The sequence below is a fragment of the Chenopodium quinoa genome, unplaced genomic scaffold (genome assembly GCF_001683475.1).
Source record: "Chenopodium quinoa cultivar QQ74 unplaced genomic scaffold, ASM168347v1, whole genome shotgun sequence".
In the NCBI taxonomy this organism is placed as follows: Eukaryota; Viridiplantae; Streptophyta; class Magnoliopsida; order Caryophyllales; family Amaranthaceae; genus Chenopodium; species Chenopodium quinoa.
The window spans coordinates 1,011,161-1,023,897 of NW_018744858.1; the positions used below are offsets into that span (position 1 = coordinate 1,011,161).

The 12,737-nt window shown below is 33.8% G+C and overlaps 1 protein-coding gene across 1 annotated transcript; it reads right to left on the reverse strand.

Moving 5' to 3' along the window:
* Window positions 1-510: 510 nt before the first annotated feature.
* LOC110704764 lies at window positions 511-5,540 on the reverse strand. Its single transcript, XM_021882575.1, has 9 exons — window positions 5,367-5,540; window positions 4,063-4,170; window positions 3,574-3,650; window positions 3,316-3,454; window positions 2,821-2,891; window positions 2,018-2,608; window positions 1,714-1,926; window positions 1,421-1,567; window positions 511-1,052 (listed from the first exon to the last, which is right to left on the reverse strand). Exons 2-9 carry the CDS (start codon window positions 4,088-4,090, stop codon window positions 855-857), a joined length of 1,464 nt encoding a protein of 487 aa, XP_021738267.1. The 5' UTR covers window positions 4,091-4,170; window positions 5,367-5,540; the 3' UTR covers window positions 511-854.
* Between the last annotated feature and the right edge of the window lie 7,197 nt (window positions 5,541-12,737).

Sequence of the window (12,737 nt, forward strand, 5' to 3'; positions counted from 1 at the left end):
ATATAAATGTTGTAATTTATATTTATTGATGAGTAAATATATTATTGGTTAAAGTTATGCATTGACTAGCTCCAATTGGACACTTTGGAAACATCAAGATGCAATATTTAAGAAATAGAATACGCTAACATGTAACAAATTGACCTGTAGACATGTGATCCACTTAGGAGAGACAGACTCCAGAGGCCTCGAAGATTTATGAGACAACCAAATGATTAGCTCAATGAGATACAAGTATACAACTCGTTATAATGAGAATCAATATGGCTATGATGATAGTGACAATATTTATAATTCACTAAGATGCTTAGAATGAATTGTCAATCCACATGGTTATCATAGCTTTATTTATTTGACGCAAATTGAATCAAGTACTACCTTACCTGATTAGGTCTAAACTGAATTCTTTTTTATGATCTGTTCTAAACCAATTATAATCCAATTCAATTTGGAACAAGTAAAACATAATGCAAGATAATTGGAACACAATCTTTGTTTACGCCATCTCCGTTACTCAGAAAACAGAAACTCAATTTCATTAAAACTACGCTACCACTATCCCAGATCCACCAAAACACAGCCCTTTTACTACAAAACGCAAATCAATATCTGCCCTAAAAGGCTACATTCAAAAAGAAATTGAAAAATAGAAGATAACACAACCATATCTTGCATATCAACCCCCTCCCACAATAAGAAATAATCAAAGAAAAAGGTAAAGTCGCAATAACAAAGAAAAGGAGCACCTATAACTAACTAAAACTTATGGATCAAAACTAGGCACTACGCTGGATTCTCACTCTGCCATCAAAAACCTGTGATTTGCCAGCCATGTCGAGATTATTGAAGCACATTCAAGCTGATGCAACGTCAGCAGCAGCACCTGCCTTTTCTCCTTTGACACCTTTGGTGACATCAGCAAAAGATTGAGGTCTAGCTGCAGATTCCTGATGCGTCTTGAACTGGCCGTTGGGTATAGCTGTGTTTGCTGATCCATCAGTGAGGACTTTGGCAGCAACATCTACATCTCCAGAGCTGTTCTCATTCTTTACCTGCATTTAGTTCAGCAAGTTTAAAAAGATTATAAAGAGCAGAACAAAGCAATGCCATGAGCTTCAAATTTAGTCACTGTCTTACAACTCATATACTCCCTCCGCCCGCTATTATCTGCAACAAAGGGAATACCCCTTTGTTGCAGATAATAGCGGGCGGAGGAAGTATACAACAAAGTCAGCGAACATAACTATACCAGTATCTAAAAAATTAAAAAAAGTCAACCCTTCCCCCCAATACTAGCACGGATTAGATTTAAGGATCACTTTCAGAAACAAAAGGCAGTTTAAAAAAAAGGACGGTAAAAAATCACAAAAGAAGCAAGAGCATGACATAAATACCCTCAACAAAACAAAATTATTCTGACCTGTTTCTGGAATTGTAGTCTCTTAGCCTTCTTGTCCTGCAAAGCTTTTTGTCGTGCCTCGTAAAACTCAAAGTCATCCAAAATACTAGTCTTGGTCAGATGAGACTTGAAAATTTGAAGCACTTGAACTCCCTGCTCAAGTTTAACCTGCAGCATCACCAACTAATCATCAGCAATGCAATATACTTGGAAAAAAATACCCCAACAGCTGGCGAAAAAGCAGGATAGCAAACATGAGACAAGTGAGAAGCAAATCAAGCACGGTATCAAATGTCGCGAAGATGTTACTCTACCTCTTGTGTGTCTCTGCTATTCGTAACAGGTTTGTTGTCATTATTTTCAAGTGTAATGTGCTTCAACAAACTGTTGGGGACATCCTTAACTATGTGCCACTTGACAGGAAAGCACCCAGTCCACTTGTCCTGTTGCCAAAAGTCCATGCTCTTGTTGAAATCAACAGGACCAACCATCTCTGCCAGACCAACAAATTGCCCACTAGCATTTACCTGTCAAGGACAAGATACCGTTAAAAACATGGAATCCAAAAGCAAATTACGATCTAATTATCAGAAAAGCTCACGGCACTGAGCAACTTACCGAAAACAACAAAAACACAGGGCAGCTTTCAGGCTTCCCTTTGGCTTCCTGATAAGCTGCATCCAGCTTTTTGTTTCCATTGGGAGTACTTGCCCAGACATTGTACTTAATACTTTTATGGACATCATCCTCACTATACGATTTGATAACAAAGAACTTAGCATCTGAGTAAGCCTCAGAAAAATCTTCTTTGTTATACTGCTCCTTGTCAGGAACTGTAGAGATAGTTTCTTCTTTGCCATTAACTTTCGAAGTGAGATCCTGCCCTTTAACAGCCAATTTAACTGATCCAAAACCAAGCTGAGTTTTCACATCCTTTGATCTAGGCCCCTTGCTAAGCTCATTCAGACTATCCTTATTCTCATTCCCATAGCCAAAGAATCCATTGTTACGTCCTTTACATGCATATTTATTATCAACTGTTCGCCAAGAATTCCAAGTTGATTTGGGATTGTAATAGTTCAACCCAAATCCTGAACCACCTCGATAAGTGTTTCCAAAATGACCATACATTTGATCATTTAGATGCAACCTGCTCATGTACCCAGCAGCCTGACCAATCCCTGAATTCACTCGTCGCTGTTGTAGGCCCTGCAAGAATTGCCCAATCAATTCATTAAACACAGGTACATATACATCAATGCATACAAACATAAGAGTCATCAGTTTGACAATTAAGTATGATAAGAAAAGATAGATTCCGCAGCCGAACAATAAATTCCTATGATAGAACAACATAATTCCTATGAAACCCAAAAAAATTATTCTTCAAACATAACAAAGATGCAATGCAAATCACTTACTGAGTGCATATCAACTCCATCATGATTCATGTATCTGTAATCATTCCACATGTTAAGTGAATCATCATAGCCTGCAAAAAACAAAATGGCATTAACTCCAAGATAATTATGCCTAATTGACACATGGTGACAAGCCTAGACTATTCAAAGTGTATACTTTAATCATGCCTCATAGTAGCCATGACTTTGTCCATGAAAATTGGTATAAAAGCCATTCAGGAAAACTATGAGTATGATTTGCATGCTGCCTTATTCCATAGAACAACATTCCTTTGGCAACAACAAATCCAGAATATAGGTAAAAAATATACGAAGTAACTCAGCCTTATTCATCAAAGTCCTTGGACAAGGACACTCTACTTAGATGTGTAGCAATGAAAAAGATATATCATAGCTTTTATCTCATCTTTGACAAACGAGGTTATAGTCTTTTTAGCATTGTCAAAAGATTCCAAAGGCTAAAAAGTTCCAACAAAATAAGCAAGAACCTTATACCATAAAAGAAGGGAGCCGAGGGGTAGCCATTATGCTGGTAGTACATGCTCAGATTGGCATAATCCTGGATGGGCACCGTAGAACGCTCGTATGGCTTCGCCAAACTGTTGATAACATTGCGAGAACCAATTGAACCAAACTGCACAGCAAATCAGCATTTGTAAAGAACTTGTCACAAAATATCAAACTAACTAAAAGATCAGAGTAAAATAGAAGGGAGCCAATCAGTTGAGCAAAACATGCATATAGAGCACCCACCTTTTTTGGAGGCTCATGAGCGTCAAGAGATTTGGTCTGAGATTCCAGAGATAGTTGTTGCAACAAATCTGCTGCATCTGCGACATTACAAAACAAGAAAGCAAAGCAAGCAATGAGAAAAATTAAATGCATAACTGCATCTTGACAGACTCGAAAAAAAATATAGATCACATATCAACTATGAATGGTTCTGAGCAGGAAAACAATGGGATTAGTTAGATTAAAATCAATAACAGAATAGAAAAAATTACAGTCAAAGAGCAAGCAAATAAACAACAAAAACATATAATTTTATTGGATTGTGCTTAAATAAAAAAAATGAGAATCCAAACCACACGAAGACCAATATTGACAAGTCCCAAGATACAGCAAACAAATGAATATAGAAAATAGAAAATACACTAGCACCACAAACAAGACGGAAAAAGCAAAAAGAGCTACAGAAAGGGAGGTCAGAAGACAAAGTAAATCGAAGTTATCAGGTATTACCACTTGAGGGTGTCCCAATAGCTGCCATAGTTAATAAGGGGATAGTACAAAAATTGAATTGAGATCTGGCACCTCTTCAAGATATGCACACAGAAATGCACACAGTCACTGCAAAACAAGAAATTGAAAATATATCATCTAAATAAGTCATCAATTCAAATGTGGAAAAAAGTAAAAGATATAAAACGTAATAGTATAATAATTCAACATCAAAATTGCACAAAACCAATTCTATCGGCAAAACAACAATTGACGTGACTCCAAACCAAAGCTAACATTTTAGATTCACAGAACATAAATGAATAAAGCATCAACTCAAAGCCAAGTATATCAACAGGGGTCCATAAATTAAAATATGTAAACAGCTTAAAATTACATACACATGCCAGATCTGAAGAACTACAATACTATTTAACAAGACCTGCCTGCATTAGCCCATGCTACAAAAGACCGTAATTCTCAAGTGAAAAATCAAGTGCGACAATCTTACATACAAAGACGATGTCAAAATGAATCAAAGCCAATATCAACACCAACAACACCATTAAAGAAAACCTCATTCTACCACTCATAATTGACAACATCAAGGCCAAGTACAAATTCTTTAACATCTTCATGAAACTTTACTTTCATTATAGCCCAACACATTATTCATCAAAATATTTCAAGACGCACCATGAAAACGCAGCGGCAAATCGAGATATAATAAAATACGGAGCTGACATACACCCAAAATCAAATAACAACCAATCACAAGTAAAAAAATAAACCTTAATATTCCTCAAAGAATTAATACCTTTTCCACAGTTAGAATTAACAATACTAGCTAAAACCCCAGAAAAACATTCAATCCCTTCCACCCAAAAACATCAAAATTAGCTTCAACTCAGCAAATCTGGGTAAATCAAACTCCAAAAACCTCGAAAAATCACGAGTCATACAACAAGCTATTAAATTAAATCACAAAAATCATCAAAACAATACCAGTCAACCCAAAACAAAATTCTCTCCAACCTTTAACCCTAAAACCCTACTTCAAATCAAAACAACCAACAACAAAAAAACCCCAATAACATCAGCTAACAATCAATAACACAACAAAAAATAAAAATCCAATCAAACTACAAACAAAAATTTCCCATGCTTCGATAAAACCCTTCTTAGAGCTAAAACCCTAATTACAAAAAACAATCAAAACAACACAAAAAAAAAAAAAAAAAAAAAAAAAAAAAAAAAAAAAAAAACAGATCGAAATAAACAAAAAAACAAGGAGAAAAAAAAAAGAAAAAAAATAGAAGAAAAACCTGAAGAACGAGATCCGGCGAAGAGGAGAGAGAAAATCTCGAGCCTCTCAAAGTTGGCGGTTCAGTTAGGAATGGAGAGAGAGAGGCTTCGAGAAGAAGAAAAGAGGAGAGAGAAAGAGAAGAGAGAGGAGGGCTGGCCGCCAAGAAATAATTTTGGGTTTTTAGACAAAAAAAAGCGGTGTAAGGTTGGAAGGCAACCAAAATATAAAGCCCAAATCAAACGTCAACCCCTAATTTTTGAATTTTTTTTTTAACCATTTCATGGCCGACGACATTTTTTCCCTCTCTTATGGGCAAAGATCAAGGTTATGTTCTGTTCAACTTATTTCTTCAATAATAAAATTAGATTAGATTATATTGGATCAAATCAGATTAAATTTTATCTTTTTTTTATTCTATTTTGAAAATTAAATAATTATATCATGTGCATTAGTGTACAAATTAGGTTTGAATTTGGTCAAATGTGAAAATTATATCATATCATTTGAACTGAACATAGCCTCATTTTCTCTTTTGGTTGTTTTCTAATGATCTTGCTTTCTTTGGAATTTTGGATCAATACTAGTTGTTGATGCGCATGCCACGCACGCAACCCCCCCTCCCCAATTTTGCAAAACATATTTAGGAAATATACTTTTAATGAATGTTTACTACAGGTTAATACTAGATGAAATCCATGCGATGCACGGTTTATTTGTATTTTTTAAAACAAATATTTTTTTTGTATTTATGTGATAAAATTTGTTATTTTATTCTTTGTACCTAGTATATCATATAATTTTTATTTTAAAATAAATTGTGATTTTCTTTTTATTCGTTATATATTTAGATAAAAGTCCTGATTTTAAAAAATAAAATATTATAATTAATTAATTTAAATTTTAAAATCTCATTCGCTAATTTTGCATGTGTCAATTGAATTATTTAATTCTAAAAGAATTTACAAATCTCTTATTTGATTGGGTATCAGAAAAATTTATAATCTTACATCGCGCTTTAAGAAAATTTTATCCTATGTGGCTCTCTAAAAACTCGGAAAAAAACTCCCCTTTATATATATTCTAGTTTTGTGCCCGGGCAATGCCCAGATTGTTTAATAAATTTTAGAATAAACTTTTTAGCTTGAATGTTAAATACGATCTTATAATTTCTTTTGATAATGCATAATATTTAGACAAACGATATCATATCGTTTATTTATACAATAGTGTACTTTTTATAGTTTTGTTTGTAAATAGATATCTTTGTTACTGTTGACTTGAAATTATTTTTATTAAATTTAAATTATTTTTACCAAATTAAAATTATTTTTACTAATTAAAAATTATTTTTTTACTAGTTCTCTATTATTTTTTAAAATAAATTAAATATATAATAAATATATCTTATTTTAAAGAACTTTTCAAAACGAATTTTAGGATGGAAATAGAACCGAATTATTAGATAATATTAAAAGTTATGATTAATTTTGTATATAAGAAATATTAGAAGTATATAGACAATAAAACTCTTTACAATATTTTTATCTTATAAAATCTATCTAAAATTCGCTTACTTAGCACCATATGTGTCACAATAATACATACTTGTCGCCTACGTGGCGCGACACTTGGCAAAATCTTGGAATGTCAAGTGTCGCTGCCTCGTGGCCTTGCTGCGAGACCAGCTTTATTTATTAGTGATATGATTAGAATATGTTTATGATAATTTCAAATTGTTTTCACTAAACAATTATCTTTAAGGTTATTCTCTAACTTACCTAAATACTTCGTATGTTGTTCTTGTGTTGTTTTATGAAAGGGTTCTTAGGGAATTCACCAGTATAATAAGTTTAATTCTAATATGGTTAGTTGGCTAAATATGTTTTTTCTAAGAGTACTATTTGAACTTGTAAATATAGAATGCATGACAATGCATTTTCTTTCTATAATGACTATTCATTCATTTTCTATAGTTTTGAACATTTCTCTTATGTTTTCATCTCCTTGTATTGAGAAAGAGTAATGTTGCAATTATTTATTTTTCTAAACTCTTTGATTCCACTATATTCTATGGATCTAAGCTATACATTATTAATCTATCTATACAATATTAATTTACAGAATCCTTGCCACAAAAAAAGAAATACTTGTAAAACCCCAAACAAAATTATTATTTCTAGCTCTAAACCACAAAACCTCACATAAATACCTCAAATATTATACAAAACAAAGTGATCGATAAAACTTGAACCAAATTTAGCCATCTATAAAAACTCATAGGATAAAGGAGAGACCCCCGATTTTAACAATATTCCAAAATTAGACAAAAGAAAAATCTCAAAAAAAAAAGAAAAAGAAAAAAGAAGCATTAAACAAACCTACAAAAGAAATTTATACTACAAACAATTTTAACACCATGTAAACTCATAAACCAAGAATCAAAAAAGAATTAATAGTAGCCCTACAAATATGAAGTTCTCAAATTGAAATTAAGTGCCCCTTCTGAAGTTTTATAGTCGAGAATCTCATCGGACCCTAAGCCTTTGACAAATTCTAGGTTACGAGCTCCACACTTAGCTGTAACATGTGTATTTCCAAGCCTGGCCAATTGGACTGCATAGTGTCCCCCTCCTGATGTAGCAATGATCAATATGTTCTTTCTTTTTGCAAACTGGGTGAGTAGTAGTAAGGGCAGCAATAGGTAGGGCTACAACTTCAGGTGAAACTTCTGGTGGACTGGTAACTGTCAGATTCTCCTTTGCCACGGCATATTCAGCAGTGCACCCCCAGTCTGTAAGTCGCAATTTAAATCGGTCACACTTTTGTTTCTCCACAGAAAGCTCACTTAATTGTCTTATGAGATCGGACCTCATTGACCCAAATAATAGGTGGATGAGGTTGGGCATGCACCTCACGGATAGAGAGTTAAAAAAAAAAAAAAAAAAAAAAACTATTCTGATTGAAAGGATGAGAATGGGGGAAGTAATAAGCAACTTACAACATAGCTAAGAAAAGCCACAACTTGACATACACCATGAAATTAGTTCAAAACATGAATATTACAACATAATACAACAATATAGAAAGAGTTAAATCTTCAGCATATATGAAATATTATAAGACAATGGTATAATACAACATTGATCTGCTTCACTAAGATTTGCGACACAATTCTACTGCTACTGGTTACCACCATCCACAGCTTTCTCACGGGAAAGAAGGGGGGGGGGGGTGGGGTGGTTGAGGCAAAGGGTGGATAAACAAAACAACTACTTGTATATGTCAAGTGAAAGCAAAGAACTGCAAATTACTTTTTGAAGTTTATGGACCAGCAGGAGCGGAGAGTGAGGTAAACCCCTGTAGTAGATGAGTGCTAAACAGGACCCAAGATTTCACACGTTCACAAATTTGACAGAGCACAAAAAGAATAAATAACAGTTGCATATTCAATAATGTGTAAATCAATAATTAAAAATAGGATAATTTGTAAATTACCACCCAAAAATGTACTGTTCGGGTGGTTTTCCGTCTGTGGGCCCCACCTAACGGGTGGTAATTTAAAAATTTTCCCCATATTTTCATTTTTTCCCTCGATTTTTTTCTCTCTCCATCTTCCTACCTTCTTCAACCTTCAATCCTCCATTTTTCTCTAACCTTCTGACAAATTCTTCTTTTCCCCCCTCCCCCACTTTCTCTATCCTCCATTTTCCTCCATTTTTCTGCTATCAAATTGACGAAAAAATCTTCAAATTTAAGCAACAAAGCTTGGAGTATGGCTTCTTTAATGGCGCAACTCCCTCTTTCTCCTTCCTCTTTTAATGGAGATTCACCTACACTTCCCTGTGATTCTTGTCATCCCTCTACTGTCTTTTACTCTCCTACAAGATTCCATGTCTCTTTTCATATATTAATTACACTCTCAATTTTCTCTTTTCTCGACTGCAAATTAGTATAAATTACCAATTTTAATTAAATTCTAAAATTTATTTAACAACTTTTGTAATAATTGGATTGGGGGTTTTATGAAATTAGGGTTCATGCTTCAATTGAATTGGGGATTTTCTTAAATTAGGGTTCTTATTTTAATTAAATTGGGGAAATTTCGAGCAAAACCCCTCAATTAATTGCATGAATTAGCTTCAATTTTATCCCAAATCAAAAGCCTTAAACATAAAAAACCCTAATTCGTGAATTGTGAAACACCTGGGGAAATTAGTTGTTGCTGCTGTTACAGTGATTGCCAGCGAGCACTGTCCCGGTGGATTCCAGCACTGGAATTATCGGAATGTCGCTTGCAAGGTTTCCCAGGTTAGTCTCTTTTTTCAATCTTGTTTTTTCTCTTTCTTTCTACCTTTCTCTGTCTTCATCATTCCCTTCTGTCCATTTTGTATCCTTTCTTTTTTTCTTCCTTTTCTTTTTCTTTCTGTCTGGGAGCTGTTACTAGGGGCGGGGATGGTGCTGTTTTGGTGGATGGTGTTCAGCAAGGAAATGAGAAGTGGGAGGTGAGGGTGGAAGAGGCTAGGGATCCTTCTTTCAGTAGAGGATAGTATTTCCTTATCTCTGGATAAAGAAATTTCAGAAGAAAAATGGAGCAGAGAGAAAGTGGGGGAGGGGGGAGAAGAAGAATTTGTCAGAAGGTTAGAGAAAAATGGAGGATTGAAGGTTGAAGAAGGTAGGAAGAAGGTTGAAGAAGGTAGGAAGATGGAGAGAGAAAAAATCGGGGGGAAAATCAGTCAAAAGGGTCAAAATAGCCGTTAGGTGGGGCCCACAAACGGAAAACCCACCGGAATTTTAAAATAGGTGGTAATCTGAGTGATTATTTAATTTAAGGGGTGGTAAAATAAAAATAAAAATTAAACAGGTGGTTATTTTAAAAACAGGTACATTTTTGAATGGTAATTTACAAATTATTCCACTATAGTTTTTCCAAATCGAATTAATGATTCTAAATTTCTCACTAACAAAACCGAAAATAGTAGCAATTACCTTATTTTCTAAGTATATTGTTTGTGCTAAAATGTTAGGCAATTTTTCAATTTAAAACTTTTGTCATAGTTTTCACGAATATATTTTTAATTGAATTCTAGGTTTCTGAAAACACTGAAAAATCCAAAAACGAAATGATCAATATATCATTAGAAATCATCAATATGAACAAACAATGTAGAAGAAGAACCTCGACGACGGCGTCATCACGGTGGACATGTCAACAGCGGCAAACTAAACCCTAAAACAGTTGCCAAGCTAATTGAATTTGATTACTACGATTCAAATTAATCACAGCCTCAAATTAAAGAGTCGTGGGTAGAGGGAAGTTGGGTGAGGAGAGAGTGAAGTAATGGAGAATTAGAAAGAGACGTGGAGCGGAGGAAAAGCTGGGGAAAAGTAGAGCAAAATGCCAGACAAAGGAGGAGAGCAATATTTACAACACCAAAGGGCAATCTCGGTAGTCCATTGTTCACAAGCTACAGTAGTATGACTCTCATATTTAGGGATTTATTATTATTATTATTTAGGGATAAAACAGAGTATCAGACCCATATCAATATCATCATCTGCAGACTCAATTCATCATCCATAGTAGATAATAATCCACCCATTTTATCATTCTCATATAATACAATACTTTTTATGCCTTGCTCACCATTCTAACACATTTTAGACTCTCTAAGCAATAATGGATCATAAGGTCTCAAATTTAGGCTTGAAAATACAACTTTAGCCAGTAAAGTTAATAAATTTATGCTAGGTAATCGTAAATCAATGGCTTACATACCCAAACTAAATCCAATTCTACCAAATGCCATTAACAAAACAAAACCAAAAAAAAAAAAATAAAATAAAAAAATGGCAAACCAACATTTCAGAAGCTGGAAACTTTATTCTTTAAATGCCCAAAGCTATGATCCTAATATCATAATAAAGGGTAAATTAATTGATAATTAAGAGATATACACAAGGGTACATAAATCTATTTAATAAGTGTAAACGAATAATAAAAAAAAAAAAAAAAAAAAAAACAAGATATAGGTGTTTGAGCAATATGTTTAAGGATCAAAGACCATATAAAGAACTTCTTACCATTACCGGTCCTTCAATCTCTGGCCATCTCAGTCTCCTCTCCCATTGTATGTAGACTGCATGCAGATTGAACAATCTTCGGAGTTTAAACATTATCTCACTTTAGTGGTAAGCCCGATAGGCCATCTCAAATAAAAAGAGCACATAACCTTGCACAGTAATGTATAATAGCAGACTAAAACCATAAAAGTTCACGTCTTCTCGTTCAGTTGTGTATAGTAGTATAACTTTAGAAGAAAACATCATGTGTAGTGCAATTAGTTGGATTCTTTAAGGCTACAAAACTAAAAACGACTGGTTAATCATACAAAGTACAAGAAGTCATTTCTTACACTACTTAGATTTCGGTTGAATTGTGACCGTTTTACTACAACCGCCAAGAAAACGAGCGCAAATTATAAAATCTGTGACCGATTTTTATGCGGTCGCAATATTACGACCGTTTTGAAAGCAGCCGCAAATTTGCGACCGTTTTTGGCCTTTTAAATGGTCGCATGCATGTTTGAACAATTTTAAAAAATTCTAAATTAAAATATCCCTTTACGACAAAAAAAAACGGTCGTAAATAGCGATCGTTAATGAATCGGTCGCAAAAGTTTTTTTTTTTTAAAAAAAAAAAAAAAAAGAAATAGGGTATAAAAGATACCCAATTCACCCTAACCCTAATCTGTTCTCACTCACACATCGCAACTCTGCTCTTTCTTTTCTCTCTCTTCTCTTTCTCTTCTCTTTCCTTTCTCTTTCTTCGCATCTCCTCCTCCATTTTTGCTCTCGTTTTCTTCTCCATTCTTTTCTTTTCTTAGGATTTTCGTCAACAAACGAATTGTGGTGTTTGGATTTTCGTCAACAAACGAAGTTTGGTGTTCATGGTCAAATTCGACCATAAAAATTCCAATGGAATTTTTATGGTCGAATTTGACCATATAAACCTAAAGAGGAAGAAGTATTGGGAAAGGTATGTTGTTTTGTCTGAAAATTTTGTTTTATTTGTTTATTTTCAATTTTTGTGGTTTTATTTTGTTCTCTAATCGAATTTCCATTTTTGTTTGGTTTTTTTTTCGAATTTTGTTTGAGTTTTGGTTTGAATTTCGTTGATTTTGGGTTTGATTTTGAGTTTTCGTTGATTTTGTTCGAATTTTCGTGAACTTTGTTCGAATTTCTTTGCTTTTGGGTTTGATTTTGAGTTCTCGTTAATTTTGTTAGAATTTTTGTGAACTTTGTGAACTCTAAGGGGTTTTTTAGAGTCTGAATTTTGTGGGTTTTTCATCAACTTTGTGGGTTTTTTTAGGGTCTAATTTTTGTGTATTTT

Coding starts and splice junctions, on each gene's coding strand:
- LOC110704764 (XM_021882575.1), bottom strand. CDS start 4,090: ATGGCAGCTATTGGGACACCCTCAAGTG. Junction 3,651..4,062: donor TATTGGGACACCCTCAAGTG/GTAATACCTGAT, acceptor GTAATGTCGCAG/ATGCAGCAGATTTGTTGCAA. Junction 1,927..2,017: donor CTGTGTTTTTGTTGTTTTCG/GTAAGTTGCTCA, acceptor TGTCCTTGACAG/GTAAATGCTAGTGGGCAATT.